This window comes from Cyprinodon tularosa, unplaced genomic scaffold, assembly GCF_016077235.1.
Source record: "Cyprinodon tularosa strain WSP-4 unplaced genomic scaffold, ASM1607723v1 ctg1170, whole genome shotgun sequence".
NCBI lineage: Eukaryota > Metazoa > Chordata > Actinopteri > Cyprinodontiformes > Cyprinodontidae > Cyprinodon > Cyprinodon tularosa.
Window position 1 is genome coordinate 21,440 of NW_024037971.1, and position 14,034 is coordinate 35,473.

The window sequence follows — 14,034 nt, forward strand, 5'->3', positions numbered from 1 at the left end:
CCACAGGTGGTTCCTCAGGTGGTTCCACAGGTGGTTCCACAGGTGGTTCCACAGGTGGTTCCTCAGGTGGTTCCACAGGTGGTTCCACAGGTGGTTCCTCCGGTGGTTCCACAGGTGGTTCCTCCGGTGGTTCCACAGGTGGTTCCTCAGGTGGTTCCTCAGGTGGTTCCACAGGTGTTTCCTCAGGTGGTTCCTCAGGTGGTTCCACAGGTGGTTCCACAGGTGGTTCCACAGGTGGTTCCACAGGTGGTTCCTCAGGTGGTTCCTCAGGTGGTTCCACAGGTGGTTCCTCCGGTGGTTCCACAGGTGGTTCCTCAGGTGGTTCCTCAGGTGGTTCCACAGGTGGTTCCTCAGGTGGTTCCACAGGTGGTTCCACAGGTGGTTCCTCAGGTGGTTCCTCAGGTGATTCCACAGATGGTTCCTCAGGTGGTTCCACAGGTGGTTCCACAGGTGGTTCCACAGGTGGTTCCTCAGGTGGTTCCACAGGTGGTTCCTCAGGTGGTTCCACAGGTGTTTCCACAGGTGGTTCCACAGGTGGTTCCTCAGGTGGTTCCACAGGTGGTTCCACAGGTGGTTCCTCAGGTGGTTCCACAGGTGGTTCCACAGGTGGTTCCTCAGGTGGTTCCACAGGTGGTTCCTCAGGTGGTTCCACAGGTGTTTCCACAGGTGGTTCCTCAGGTGGTTCCACAGGTGGTTCCTCAGGTGGTTCCACAGGTGGTTCCTCAGGTGGTTCCACAGGTGGTTCCACAGGTGGTTCCACAGGTGGTTCCTCAGGTGGTTCCACAGGTGGTTCCTCAGGTGGTTCCTCAGGTGGTTCCTCAGGTGGTTCCACAGGTGTTTCCACAGGTGGTTCCACAGGTGGTTCCACAGGTGGTTCCACAGGTGGTTCCTCAGGTGGTTCCACAGGTGGTTCCTCAGGTGGTTCCTCAGGTGGTTCCACAGGTGGTTCCTCAGGTGGTTCCAAAGGTGGTTCCACAGGTGGTTCCTCAGGTGGTTCCACAGGTGGTTCCTCAGGTGGTTCCACAGGTGTTTCCACAGGTGGTTCCACAGGTGGTTCCACAGGTGGTTCCACAGGTGGTTCCACAGGTGGTTCCTCAGGTGGTTCCTCAGGTGGTTCCACAGGTGGTTCCTCAGGTGGTTCCAAAGGTGGTTCCACAGGTGGTTCCTCAGGTGGTTCCACAGGTGGTTCCACAGGTGGTTCCTCAGGTGGTTCCTCAGGTGGTTCCTCAGGTGGTTCCACAGGTGGTTCCACAGGTGGTTCCACAGGTGGTTCCTCAGGTGGTTCCACAGGTGGTTCCTCAAGTGGTTCCACAGGTGGTTCCTCAGGTGGTTCCACAGGTGGTTCCTCAGGTGGTTCCACAGGTGGTTCCACAGGTGGTTCCTCAGGTGGTTCCACAGGTGGTTCCTCAAGTGGTTCCACAGGTGGTTCCTCAGGTGGTTCCACAGGTGGTTCCTCAGGTGGTTCCTCAGGTGGTTCCACAGGTGGTTCCACAGGTGGTTCCTCAGGTGGTTCCTCAGGTGGTTCCACAGGTGGTTCCTCAGGTGGTTCCTCAGGTGGTTCCACAGGTGGTTCCTCAAGTGGTTCCACAGGTGGTTCCTCAGGTGGTTCCACAGGTGGTTCCTCAGGTGGTTCCTCAGGTGGTTCCTCAGGTGGTTCCTCAAGTTGTTCCACAGGTGGTTCCTCAGGGGGTTCCACAGGTGGTTCCTCAGGGGGTTCCACAGGTGGTTCCTCAAGTTGTTCCACAGGGGGTTCCACAGGTGGTTCCACAGGTGGTTCCTCAAGTGGTTCCACAGGTGGTTCCTCAGGTGGTTCCACAGGTGGTTCCTCAAGTGGTTCCACAGGTGGTTCCTCAGGTGGTTCCACAGGTGGTTCCTCAGGTGGTTCCTCAAGTTGTTCCACAGGTGGTTCCTCAGGTGGTTCCAAAGGTGGTTCCTCAAGTGGTTCCACAGGTGGTTCCTCAGGTGGTTCCACAGGTGGTTCCTCAGGTGGTTCCTCAGGTGGTTCCTCAGGTGGTTCCTCAAGTTGTTCCACAGGTGGTTCCTCAGGTGGTTCCAAAGGTGGTTCCTCAAGTGGTTCCACAGGTGGTTCCTCAGGTGGTTCCACAGGTGGTTCCTCAGGTGGTTCCTCAGGTGGTTCCAAAGGTGGTTCCTCAAGTGGTTCCACAGGTGGTTCCTCAGGTGGTTCCTCAGGTGGTTCCTCAGGTGGTTCCAAAGGTGGTTCCTCAAGTGGTTCCACAGGTGGTTCCTCAGGTGGTTCCACAGGTGGTTCCTCAGGTGGTTCCTCAGGTGGTTCCAAAGGTGGTTCCTCAAGTGGTTCCACAGGTGGTTCCTCAGGTGGTTCCACAGGTGGTTCCTCAGGTGGTTCCTCAGGTGGTTCCACAGGTGGTTCCTCAAGTTGTTCCACAGGTGGTTCCTCAGGTGGTTCCAAAGGTGGTTCCTCAAGTGGTTCCACAGGTGGTTTTCCATTGTTCATCATGAACGGCAGAAAAATTATCTATAGTTGAACCACCAGCAGAACCCCAATAGAACCACCAATAGAACCACAATAGAACCACCAGCAGAACCGTGATGTGGACCGGGGTGATGTGGGGGGCAGAACTTGATGGTTTTCTGGAAGGTTCTGCTGAGTGAGAAACTTCTGAGCTGAGGATGGATTGAGTTTCAGAAACGTCTGTTTTTCATCCAAGATCTGCAGAGGAACCAGAACCAGTCATTTGTTCCATGGTTCCCCAGACCGGCTCTCACGGACAGATGAGCTGAATAGTTTACTGATCTACTAGCAGCTCCTGAACCCCTGCAGGTCCCTTCACACCCATCTGTTCCCAACCAGCTCCATAAGTTAAATAACCTGCTGCTGTCATTCTGCACATAAAATGTCCATAGCTGCATGTTGGTTATTTATTCTCCAGTTTTATATTGTTAAAACACTTTACAGAATTTTATTGTTTATATTTTAACTCTTCCCTATTGTGATTTTTCTAAGGTCCATATTTGTGACCATTTTTTCTATAATCTTTTTGCTGCTTTAAACACGATTGAGGGACAATAAAGGGATTCTCTGTTCTCATGGCTGAGCTCCTGATAGCGTATCTGGAAATGTTCATCTGTAATCTAACAGCCCTCAGAAAAACATGGAGTTCCCTCCTGACCAACCAGAGTCCAGCTGAGTCTGAGTCCAGGTTCTGGTTCAGAGGTTTTCCAGAACAGCATCCTGGAAGCAGAGAGGAGGACATGTGGTTCTATGGAGCTTTCAGACGCAGCATGAGCAGCAGCCGTTAGCAAAGCTCACCAGTAGAACTCGTTAGCAGAGGCTGTTGCTGCTGAGCTGGTTTTTCTGCCTGATTCTGCAGCGGAGGCTGAGGGACCAGCTACATCTAGAAGTTTGAGTTTGAGGCCACTGGTCCAGATCAAACCTGATTCATGAGTTAGAACGGCCTAGTCAAAGTCCAGACCTAGATCCAACAGATGATCTGTAGCGAGACCTGAAGATGTTCTCCATCCAGTTAGACTGAGCCTGAGCTGAACCCAGCAGAGGAAGGTCTGGATCTGCAGTTCTGGATCATTAAAGCTGCTGGTGCAGACTCTGCTGATCCTCCTGGAGACGTTTAGAATCAGGATCAGGACCTCCTGCTGTTCCTCCTCCTGTTGCAGGAGAAGCAGGAGGTCCACTCCTCAGTTTTTCCATTTGCTGATGTTTGACGTCGGTGGAGTCAAACCGCCATGGAGGAGCTCAGCTTCCCCCCACCGCTCACATCCTCCCACTGATGACTCACGCTGCTGGCTGCCCATGTTGCCACGGCAGCCGGGGGGGGGGGGGGGGGGGGGGGGGGTGATGTTCCTCCCACCAGAGCCTCTGGCTCACCATAGAAACCACAACCAAAGACCCCCCCCCACCCCCTCCCACAGCCTCCCGTGGAAACACAGGAAGTGCTGAGCCAACAGTCCAACTGATTTCCCAAAACAGATCCACGGAAACAGAACCGCCTCTGGCTCATGGAGCGTCGGAGCTTCTGTGGAGAAGTTCTATGAAATCAGATGATTTCGTTTGTTTGAGGAAAAAGGTTTAATTTTAATGAATTAACTTTTGATTCCATATTTAAGACGTCAGATTAATAAAGCAGCTCCTCTTTGGTCAATCAAAGCCAGAAAATCAGCAGCCAATCAGATTTAGTTGTTACTGACGCTGTGAATTTATTGGTTGAAGACCAGCAGAAGGTTCCTCAGGAGAAACAGAGGTTCAGCTTCGCTGCTGTTGTTGATAATTAAAACCTCCTGCTTTCACCAGCAGATAATCCCAGCTGGCCGCTGGTTTCAGATAAACATACCAGTTAAGGTTGGGAGGAGAACGGCTCTGACTTCCTGTTGGTTAAATTCACGAGGGTCATAAAAACTGAGATGTTTTCTCCTGTCAGGAACACATTCCTTCCATCTGAGTCAGAGAAGATAATCCCTCTAGAGCTTCATCTGAAGGAAAAAGATTTATCTAATCTCACATTTCAGATAAGAATAAGAAGAGGAATGACAAGCTCCAAAGAAGCTTTTATTACATGATTTAATGTTCTGCAGCTCCAACAAACAGAGATAATTCACTAAATGTTGATCCAATCTAATCTATTGTTTTATTCCTCCAGTGAGCAGAAACCCAGAGACGTCTTCCGTCTAACCAGGTCCATCTGCAGGTCTCCATCTGGCTGCAGCATGTTTGCCACCAGCTGATCGTCCCACATCAACCCATTTTCTAAAGAAAACAAAGTTCCTGTTTGACTCCAGAGACAGAAACTTTGTCTTTGTGTCCATGAAGTAAAATGATTAAAGGACATCAGACCCGAGGAGCCCTGCTGGTTCTTTGACCTTCACAATAAAAGTCATTTAGGTTTGATGTGACTTTGAACCAACAGTGATGGATGGATGTCAGTGGCCTCTGGCCAATAGAGGGCGCTGGGGCGCCGCCCCACCCACCCAATGACCCTAAATGACACAATTTTAATTTCATTTCTACTATATTTCATTTCAATATATATATATTTTTAGATGTACAAGATAAATATTTAATCTTTAGTGATTAGTAAACTGTCATTCCATTTTTCCCTCTGATTGGTGACGTATTTCTGCCCTTGGGCACAAAAATCTTTGCCCATAGACTGTCGTTAAAAGTTGTCCTTGTGCAGCAGCTGCTCTGCAATACAGAAGGTTAGAAGAGCTCTGAGTGCAGCTAAGCTCCGCCCAGAGGTGACAGGAAGGTGACAGGAAGTGTATTTGCTCACCTCCTCCCGCCACAGTGCTGATATGTGCAGGTGATTAACAGGTCAAAGGAGTTGGAGACGCATGGCGCCAGAAACATCCTTTTCCAGGACCTGGTTTAGCTCCAAGGCTAGGCTAACTGCACGCAGAGATGCTAACTCCCTGCAGCGAGGCTAACTGCATGCAGGGAGGCTAACGCCAACCCAACCCGTTCACGTTTCTAACCGGTTTTCCCCACTCAGTGACACACCCACTGAGAAGCCCACTCTGGTGATTGGCAGCTCCATAGTCAGAAACGTGGCATTAGAGACACCAGGGACCATAGTCAAATGTTTGCCGGGGGCCAGAACGGGCGACATCAAATCCTACCTGAAACTACTGGCTAAGGATAAGGTTAAATACAGTAAGATTGTTATTCACGCTGGTGGTAATGACACCCGGTTACGCCGATCGGAGGTCACTAAAATTAGTGTTGCTTCGGTGTGTAAGTTTGCCAAAAAAATGTCGGACTCCGTAATTTTCTCTGGTCCCCTCCCTGATCTGACCAGTGATGACATGTTTAGCCGCATGTCGTCATTCAACCGCTGGTTGTCTAGGTGGTGTCCTGAAAACAAGGGGGAGGAGGAGTAGCAACAATCTTCCAGTCGGACTTACTGATTACTCCCAAAACAATTAATACCTACAACTCTTTTGAACATTTAACCCTTAATTTCCCTGATCCAAATTTCAAGACAAGAAAACCTCTTCTTTTTGTAACTTTGTATCGTCCACCAGGTCCTTACTCTGAATTTTTAGATGAGTTTTAGTTCCTTTCTGATTTGGTATTAAATTAGATTCTCCCAGCAGACTGAGACCAAACCAGTCCTAATCCCTCCCCTTTGGGCTGGTTTCCATCATCAGTTCTTCTTTCTTTGGGTCTTGAGTCTGAATGTTGGAAATTAAACAAATCAACGCAGAAGAAGGAAAAAAACTCACTTGCTCACGTTTTTTTTTACAAAGTCTTGATTTTTATTTCCTCCAAACACAAACTTACAGGTAAACTTCATGAACCGGAATAAAAATAACAACCAGAGTGACGTTTGCAGATAGCTGAACGTCTTGAAAGGAGGAAACGGATCCAGGAGTGCACTTAGCATGGCATTACATCAGAGCGGTGAGTTTCTGGAGCTGTGTGAACGCTGCAGGGACGGACTGAATCAGCCTGAACTGCTCTGGACCTTAAAGTCCTGCTTTATGGATCGATTGCTCGTTTTTGTCCAACAGACTCCTGCTTCTAATCCTAAACATTTTCTCTTCATGGTTCCAGACTCATCATGCTGCAGGTATTAGACTCAGACTTTTAGCACCAGTAGGTCAAACGTTTCACACAGCAAACCTTCTTCCTTCTATCATGTGAAAAAACAAACAAAACAAAACAAAAAAAACTACTTCAAGAAGTTTGGAGTTAAAGTTCATGTTGTGGTGAGTCCAGTGCTGCCACCGTCGCTTCAGGGTGGCTGTTTAGGATGGTTCTCCAAACAGAGGTAAAGCCTTCTATGTTCTCAGTGTGGCCATGATCCCTGGGTTGACTGGTGCTGCAGAAGAAAAATACAGTTAGAACCGAACGCTGTGCAAACTTTCCCTCCATGATCACTTTGTTCTGGATCCTCCTTCTCACATATAAAGCCTTAAATGGCCAAGCTCCATCTGATATCAGAGATCTGATTGTTCCTGATGTTCCTAACAGAGCACTTCGCTCTCAATCTGCAGGTTTACTAGTGGTTCCTAGAATTTCTAAAAGTAGAATGGGAGGCAGATCTTTTAGTTCTCAGGCTCCTCTCCTGTGGAACCAACTACCAGTTTTAGTCCGTGAGGCAGACACCCTGTCTACTTTTAAGGCTAGGCTTAAAACTTTCCTTTTTGATAAAGCTTCTAGTTAGAGTGGCTCAGGTTATCCTGAGCTATCTCTATAGTTCTGCTGCTATAGGCTTAGACTGCTGGAGGACATAGGGACCCCTTTTTCATCATTCTGCTCATTCTATCTCTATTCAAAGGGAGTTTTTCCTCTCCACTGTCGCTACAAGCATGCTTAGTGTGAGGGATTGCTGAAGAGTCAATGAGTCGATGCAATCAGCTGGTTTTCCTTAGATAGAAAACTATGAATCAATCTGACTGGATGATCTGGTTGAATTGTTTCTATAAAGTGACCTGAGATGACATGATGTGAATTGGATCTATAGAAATAGACTGAATAGAATTGACCAGGCCTGGTCCCAAAGGGGGATAAAAGTGATAGTTCCCCACAACATAAATATCTGCTTTCAGTGATGCTAAAGCTGCAGAAGCTGCCATGTTGACGGTCGGTGTGAGGGCGATGTGGAACAGCAACGTTTACGTCTGCTCAGAAGAGAAGGTGCTAAAACTCAACTAAAGTCAGATGTACATGGTGCAATTTCTTGCTCTTTTCGGGCCGATTCTCTAGTTGTGCGAGATTTTTCCATCGGGCCGACTGTCAGCCTGACGGTGCGTGGCGTACAGGTGGAGCTGTTTCTAAGCTTCTTTTATCTCATTGCTAAAACTTTCTTCTTTGGTTACCAAGCAGTAAAACTGGATTATTTCAGTCAAACATTAACAGCATCATTCAACCTTCTACTGCATTTAAAAAGCTGAGCCATTAGTTTCCGTTTGCATTACGATGTAAACAGGCTTGATATTCAATATGATTCATTGTTAACATTGATTCATTAATCAATATCTAATTGAAGGATAAAACTAGTGGATAATAAATCATAAATGATGCAGCTGACTGAATAGTTTTCCTGAATTAAAGCGGAGGAGAAGCGTGAACCACAGGTACCTGATTCTCCGCAGGCCTTCATGCACTGCTCATAGGTGTCGAAGCGGTTCTGGTTTCCACCGCAGCCGCCGTACCAGAAGCGGATGCAGCTCCTGCTGGGAGCATCATGGAACCACTTCAGGACAAATTTAGCACATTTCCCTTCTTCTTTGGGAAGCTGGCAAATATCCAGAGATGTAAGAGTCGCTGGGAAGAAGAAAAAAAGCAGGTCAAAGGGACAATTCAGAGCCTTAGGGCCCATTAGGGATGGTCTACTGATAAATCTAATAAAATAAAATAAAAATACATCTTTTAATGTTTTAAACAAAATATGCTGAATGTGTAGCTCTGTGGTTTAGTCGGGAAATTAAAGTCGTAGGGAAGCGGCCGTTCCAACCGTTGCATTTCCGAATTTCCGAGGTTTGCAAGCAGGTTTGGTTGTGGCCGGTTTGTCGGAAGCATCTTGCTAACCAGTTAGCATCTTAGTGCTAGCAGGTTCCCAATGGGAAATTCCATTGGGACCAAGTAGCACTAAATTGGTGCCTTAGAAACGACGCTGTCAAGGAACGCTATGGACAGCGGAAACATGCAAGAGGAGGAGAGTTTAGTGTCGGAGGTCGTGGATGAGTCTCCTCCGTCATCCATTTTTTATTTAGAGGAGGAAAGCGGGGACGAAGATGTTGTGGAAGAGGACGCCAGGGCGGCAGAAGCTTGGTTTGGTGTAGAAGGCTTCCAGCCGTACATGTTTGAGCCCTCGCCTCGCAACGCTGCCAGTTCTGTTAGCTCTACGCCTGCCGAAGACACAGACGTCCATCCCCGTGAACACTGGGACGCAACTCAATGGGAAAGGAAAGGATTCTGGTTTCAACCGCTGCGTATATTAGCTGCGACATATGAATCAAGATGCTATGACCGAAAACATTAGATTGACAGATGACCGTTGATAAATTATTGGCCGAATTTAGGTGTTCAGGCTGACGTAGAACTAACTGGCCTGCAGAAGATAACGGAATAAACACAGATTTTAAGACAGGATTTTTTTTAAAGAGAAACTTTCTACATTTTTGCACAATATTGTCTGATAAATTAAAGAGTACATTTATATAAATATTTAAGCCAGAATGATTCAACATTTAAATATGATTTCTTAAGACTTTAAGATGGAAGATTTGTGTTTTTGTTGGAAAGCTATCACTATATGCTAAAGGTTCACTCCGTCAGGTTTGGGAGATTTTTAAAACGTCAGAGACTCAAAATGGTTCCACTGCGGGCCGCATGTTTCCGTTAGCGTCAGACGTTTAGATGTTCCGTTCCTCCCTGTCCTCCTCAGAGATCCCTGGTGCCACAGTCAGCCTCGTTAACATGTTTCCTTATCCAATTAGTTCATAGGCAGAGTCAAAAATTTGGAGCGTGTTTGTTTGAAGAACAGAATCTCAGCAAAGTACATTTTAGCTTTTAGTATCTAGCATTCAATGGTCATCATTTAGCATTCATAATTTAACATTTAGAATTTAGCATTTATCATTTAACTTTTAGAATTTAGCCTTTAATATGTAGCATTTAGCAAATGTGCCAAATATATATATAATATATAATATATATATATAACAAAATGGAAAATTTTTACACATAACATAAAATCTATAAAAAATAGGGAAACTGCTGCTTTTCAAGCTAAAATAAGCCCCAGTGCCTTTTCTGAGCTGTATTTTGTTTTGTTTTGTTCAGCTTTAGGCTTTGTAGTAAAAAAATAAAAATCAGCGTCCAAACCTAAAAAAATAGCACGGTTATTATTTAGCCTGGAGCTGCGCTCGCTGATCCAGCCTCAGCCGTGTGTTTCACGCTTACGCAGGCCGGTAACACGGCTCTGCTTTATATAATCCAGCCATGATGAAACCTTATTTCATTGGCTACAAAGCCCATCAGCCCATTTAGTCTCAGCCAATAACAGCAGGACTCTAGGAGGCGTAATATCGCTCTACTCGCTGCCTCATTGGCTGACAGGAAAGGAGCGCTTGGGAGACTTCAGCGGCTGTCCCTGACTGAAATCGCATCATAAAAAGATGCGGACACTTTTCTCTTGTAGGTAAGAAGATGTTAAGAACCACAGCAAACATCGCTAACAACTGAGGTAAGTAAGAGGAATTAAATATTAGCAAGATGCTAAGCATTAGCTATGACCAGCTAACCTTTCTGTGTCCACAACCGGATGTTATGGGCGATTTTCTCATCATAGTATATTTTTATTTCGAATATGCTGGATTACTTTTAACCTTTGGACCCTTATGGACAAATGGAGTATAAACATTTGAAGATTGGATTTATAAAACAGCTTCTGGCCTTCAAAGGGACGTGGCTGTGGCTGCTTTGTTTGTTTACATGTTGACATGCTGCTATATCTGTGTTGATTGTGCTTTGCTGCTCGCTGTGTCCATAAAATTAACTTGGTGGTTAAATTGTGGAGAATTTAAGCTTTTTAATCATGTCTAACCATTTTACTGGTGAAATTTTCATGCATTCTGAGTTATTAGTTTTAAACACTTTAAAACGGTTTGCCGGCGACCCGGTGGATTTAAAGAGGTTAATATGTAGCATTTAGCATTTAATATGTAGCAGTTAGCATTTAATATGTAGCATTTGGCATTTAATATGTAGCATTTGGCATTTAATATGTAGCATTTAGCATTTAATATGTAGCATTTAGCATGTGGGTCCCCTTGCTAAGAAGGCTGGATCCAGATGGCGGCTACATGCTAACATGTTTTCTCTTATTGCTGTTCCTGAAGTGAACTCTGAGGAGTCAGGTTCTCACCAGGAGCTGGAAGAACCTCCATCTGTTCAGCTTTCTGCTCCTCTGGCTGAGGCTCCAGGGCTGCAGAGACATGAACCATAGAAAGATTTTACATTCGCTGCACTTGAACTGGATTCTGTGTCACAAACTGGGCTTAGAAATATAGCTGCTCTGGTCACATGGTTGGGATCATCTTCACAGACCTGCTGCTCCTGAACTTTCTGTCCAGGAAACATGATCGTTTAAACTGTGAAGGCGTAAGGTTCCTAAACATGCTAACAGCGCTGTGTTAGCATGTTAGCTGACAGCAGCTAACAGACGGATAAAAACCTTTTAGTCTAATTTCTGGTCCTTTATTGTTTTTTTTTCTTTTGGTAAATGGCCTGTACTTATACAGCCCTTTTTGAAGTCAGGAGACTCAACCAAAACACTTTACGCTACATTCAGTCAGTCGCACACTGATGGTGGCAAGCTACTTTTAAGACAGACTTCAAATAGGTGAAAGAATTTAGAGATTCATGCTAATAAGCTAGGACCTAATTAACAACGGTTGGGTGGCGTTAGCAAGCTTAGCTTAGCTTGATGAAAAAGGAATAGTTTCACAAACATTAATACTGTGGAGAATTAAGTCCTAACTTGGGAGGCTGACATTTTAAAAATACATTTTGATTTTAATCTTCTGATATTTGACCAGTTATTTATATTCAACATTGGTTCAATTAAACCATGATAGATCTTTAATTTAAAAGTTAAAAATCAATCCTCTGGACTTTGTTTCCAAGTTTGAAGACGTTTCTCTTCCATCCAGGAAGATTTTTCAATCCAAAATGTCAGAAATAGCGTTTAGTTCCAGGTTTTATCCAGCAGCCCAACAAAGCCTGGTTTTAGTTTAGAAAACATGCAAATAGAAACGGATGAACGGGTCCCCCCCTTTGGAATGGGGGTCGTTTGGCTTCTTTGTTAGCCTGCAATGCCCCATACCTGTCTATGTCTCTGAAAGGGGGGTCGTTAGAGGGAATAGTTGGCCTGGCTGAACAGGTGAGGTCTTCTGTTCTCCTGTAAAGGGGTATTTACAGCCAGTATAAAACCTGGAACTCAACGCTGTTTCTGACACTTTGAATTAAAAATCTTCCTGGATGGGAACAGAAATGTCTTCAAACTGGAAAAAAAAAGTCAAGTGGGATAATTTTTATCTTTTATGGAATGACTCTGACCTGGATGACTGAGAATCTTCACCAGCAAACTGATCAGAAATAGTTTTCTGCTGGAATGAACTTACCTGACTTCATGCAGTTTTCTAAGCAAAGGGCTTCTGTGCCGAACCTATTCTCATTGCCTCCACACCCTCCATACCAGAACTCTGCACAGAACCCGTTCTTTCTGTCAAAGAACCACTTAGCCTGATAGTCTTTGCACGGCTGCCCAGGGTCAAAGTCAAGTGAGCACGGCTCTGCCAGGTCATTGACTACAACATGCAAAATAAAAATAAAAAGCAGTTGAAACAGAAAGAAGCAGACATGAGCAGGACAGACAGGCAGAGATGGAGATTCTGTTAGGATTAAATCTAAAACATCACATTGTTAAAAACCAGCAGGTTAAATTATCACAAGAGCAGCTTTTTGGTTTTTCTACAAAAACAAGATGTCGATGTCTAACGACTCAGACGTGTTCGTCACTGAGAATAAAGCCAGGAGATAGTAGGTAAGTTTTTACAAGTGAACTGAAAAGTTAGTAATGATTACGTTTGCTTTAAATATTAGTTTATTTTAGTGACAGATTTTTGGAGGTTCAGGTTAAATAAGAACCTCAGCAGCTACGGTTGATCTCCTAGTGTTGTGTTTGGGGTTTGTTTGTTTATATGGTTTCAGAGCAACGTACCCGGTTCTGGTTCTGGTTGTGGTTCTGGTTCTCGTTCAGGTTGTGGTTCTGGTTTAGCTTCTGGTTCAGGTTCTGGTTCAGGTTTTTCCAGTGGTCTGCTGGTGACAGGTGCGCTGCCTGGGCTGGCTGCTTCTGTTAGGAAAATATCGTTTAGTCTCACCTGATAAAACTGTAGCTGTTTTACTCATTAATGTTCAGGCAGATGCTGCAGGAAAAGTTTAGAATAACGTGGTGTTCATTAAATGTAGTCAAATAAAAAGTTTTTTTTCAGTTGGATTATTTAAAAATCAGTCAGAAGTAAAGACAAGTGAGATTGTTTTCCATATTGTGACATTTACAGCTAGAAGATCCCAAATCTTTGAAAAAAATACCATCTGACCTAATCACTGGTCTTCCAAAGCAGCTTTTAAATCATGGCCACTAAAACAGGAAGGATTGGCGCAAAGCTCCGCCCACAAACACTGACAGAGGGGGGACTTACTGGTTTCAACGATGCCCTTGCGGGTGGAAACAATGAGACCCTCAGCTGTGTATGCCGTGACCACAGCGTGATACGTCTGAGAACTTTCCAGGTTGTCCAGAGCTATCTCCGTGCCGGAGACGTTGGTCTTCACAACCAAGGCGTGGTCGGTCAGTCGAGTCACCACCACTTCAAAGTAGACCAAGAGTTTGGGATCCAAGATGCTCCACTGTAACCTGAAGCTGCTGGACGTGACGTTGGCGACGTGGAGCTCGTCTGCAGCTGAAGGGTGGAAACAGAGAGGATTTAAACTCTCGTCCATTCAGCACACTAATCCTAAACAGGACTTTCTGCTCACATCCAAACAACAAGATGGTCAGTTCAGACGGCTGTTCCAAGGTAGACTTCAAAGAATAATCACTTTAAACCGCCTCAAACCCAGGAATCATCCAGGTTCAAACCCATCACAGCCTGAAGGATGTTTACCAGGGAGACGCCGCTCTGACTGTCCGCGGTGATGTCAGTTTGACCGCACCAGAGGAAATAACTGAAGTTCTTCTGGATCAACTATTTACCTTCAGTTGAGACTGAAAGACAGACGCAGGATCTCTGTGGTTGAACGTCTGACAGAAGGTTTGTATAAGCTAGATGCTGGAAACCTGCTTCCAGGCGTGAGCTGCAGCAGGACAGTTCTTCCAAACCCAGACTGAAAACGTTAAGATTCCAGAGAAGCTGAGAATGCATTCTCACCTAACGCGATTCAGGAATCAGTAGCAGCCGGTCTGCATGCAAAGTCTATGGTTGATGCTCATCAAGGCACATAGAAACGTCCTCCAGGAGCTGATCTGG

At 45.6% G+C, this 14,034-nt stretch overlaps 1 protein-coding gene across 1 annotated transcript in view; it reads right to left on the minus strand.

The window, feature by feature from the left end:
• Positions 1-6,225: 6,225 nt before the first annotated feature.
• Positions 6,226-14,034, minus strand: part of col6a3 (collagen, type VI, alpha 3) — a 30,235-nt gene continuing 22,426 nt past the window's right edge. The window contains 6 exon segments of the mRNA XM_038308669.1: positions 6,226-6,815; positions 8,078-8,263; positions 10,869-10,928; positions 12,127-12,312; positions 12,726-12,857; positions 13,207-13,467. Of these exon segments, the coding sequence (XP_038164597.1) occupies positions 6,775-6,815; positions 8,078-8,263; positions 10,869-10,928; positions 12,127-12,312; positions 12,726-12,857; positions 13,207-13,467 (866 nt within the window). The 3' untranslated portion in view covers positions 6,226-6,774.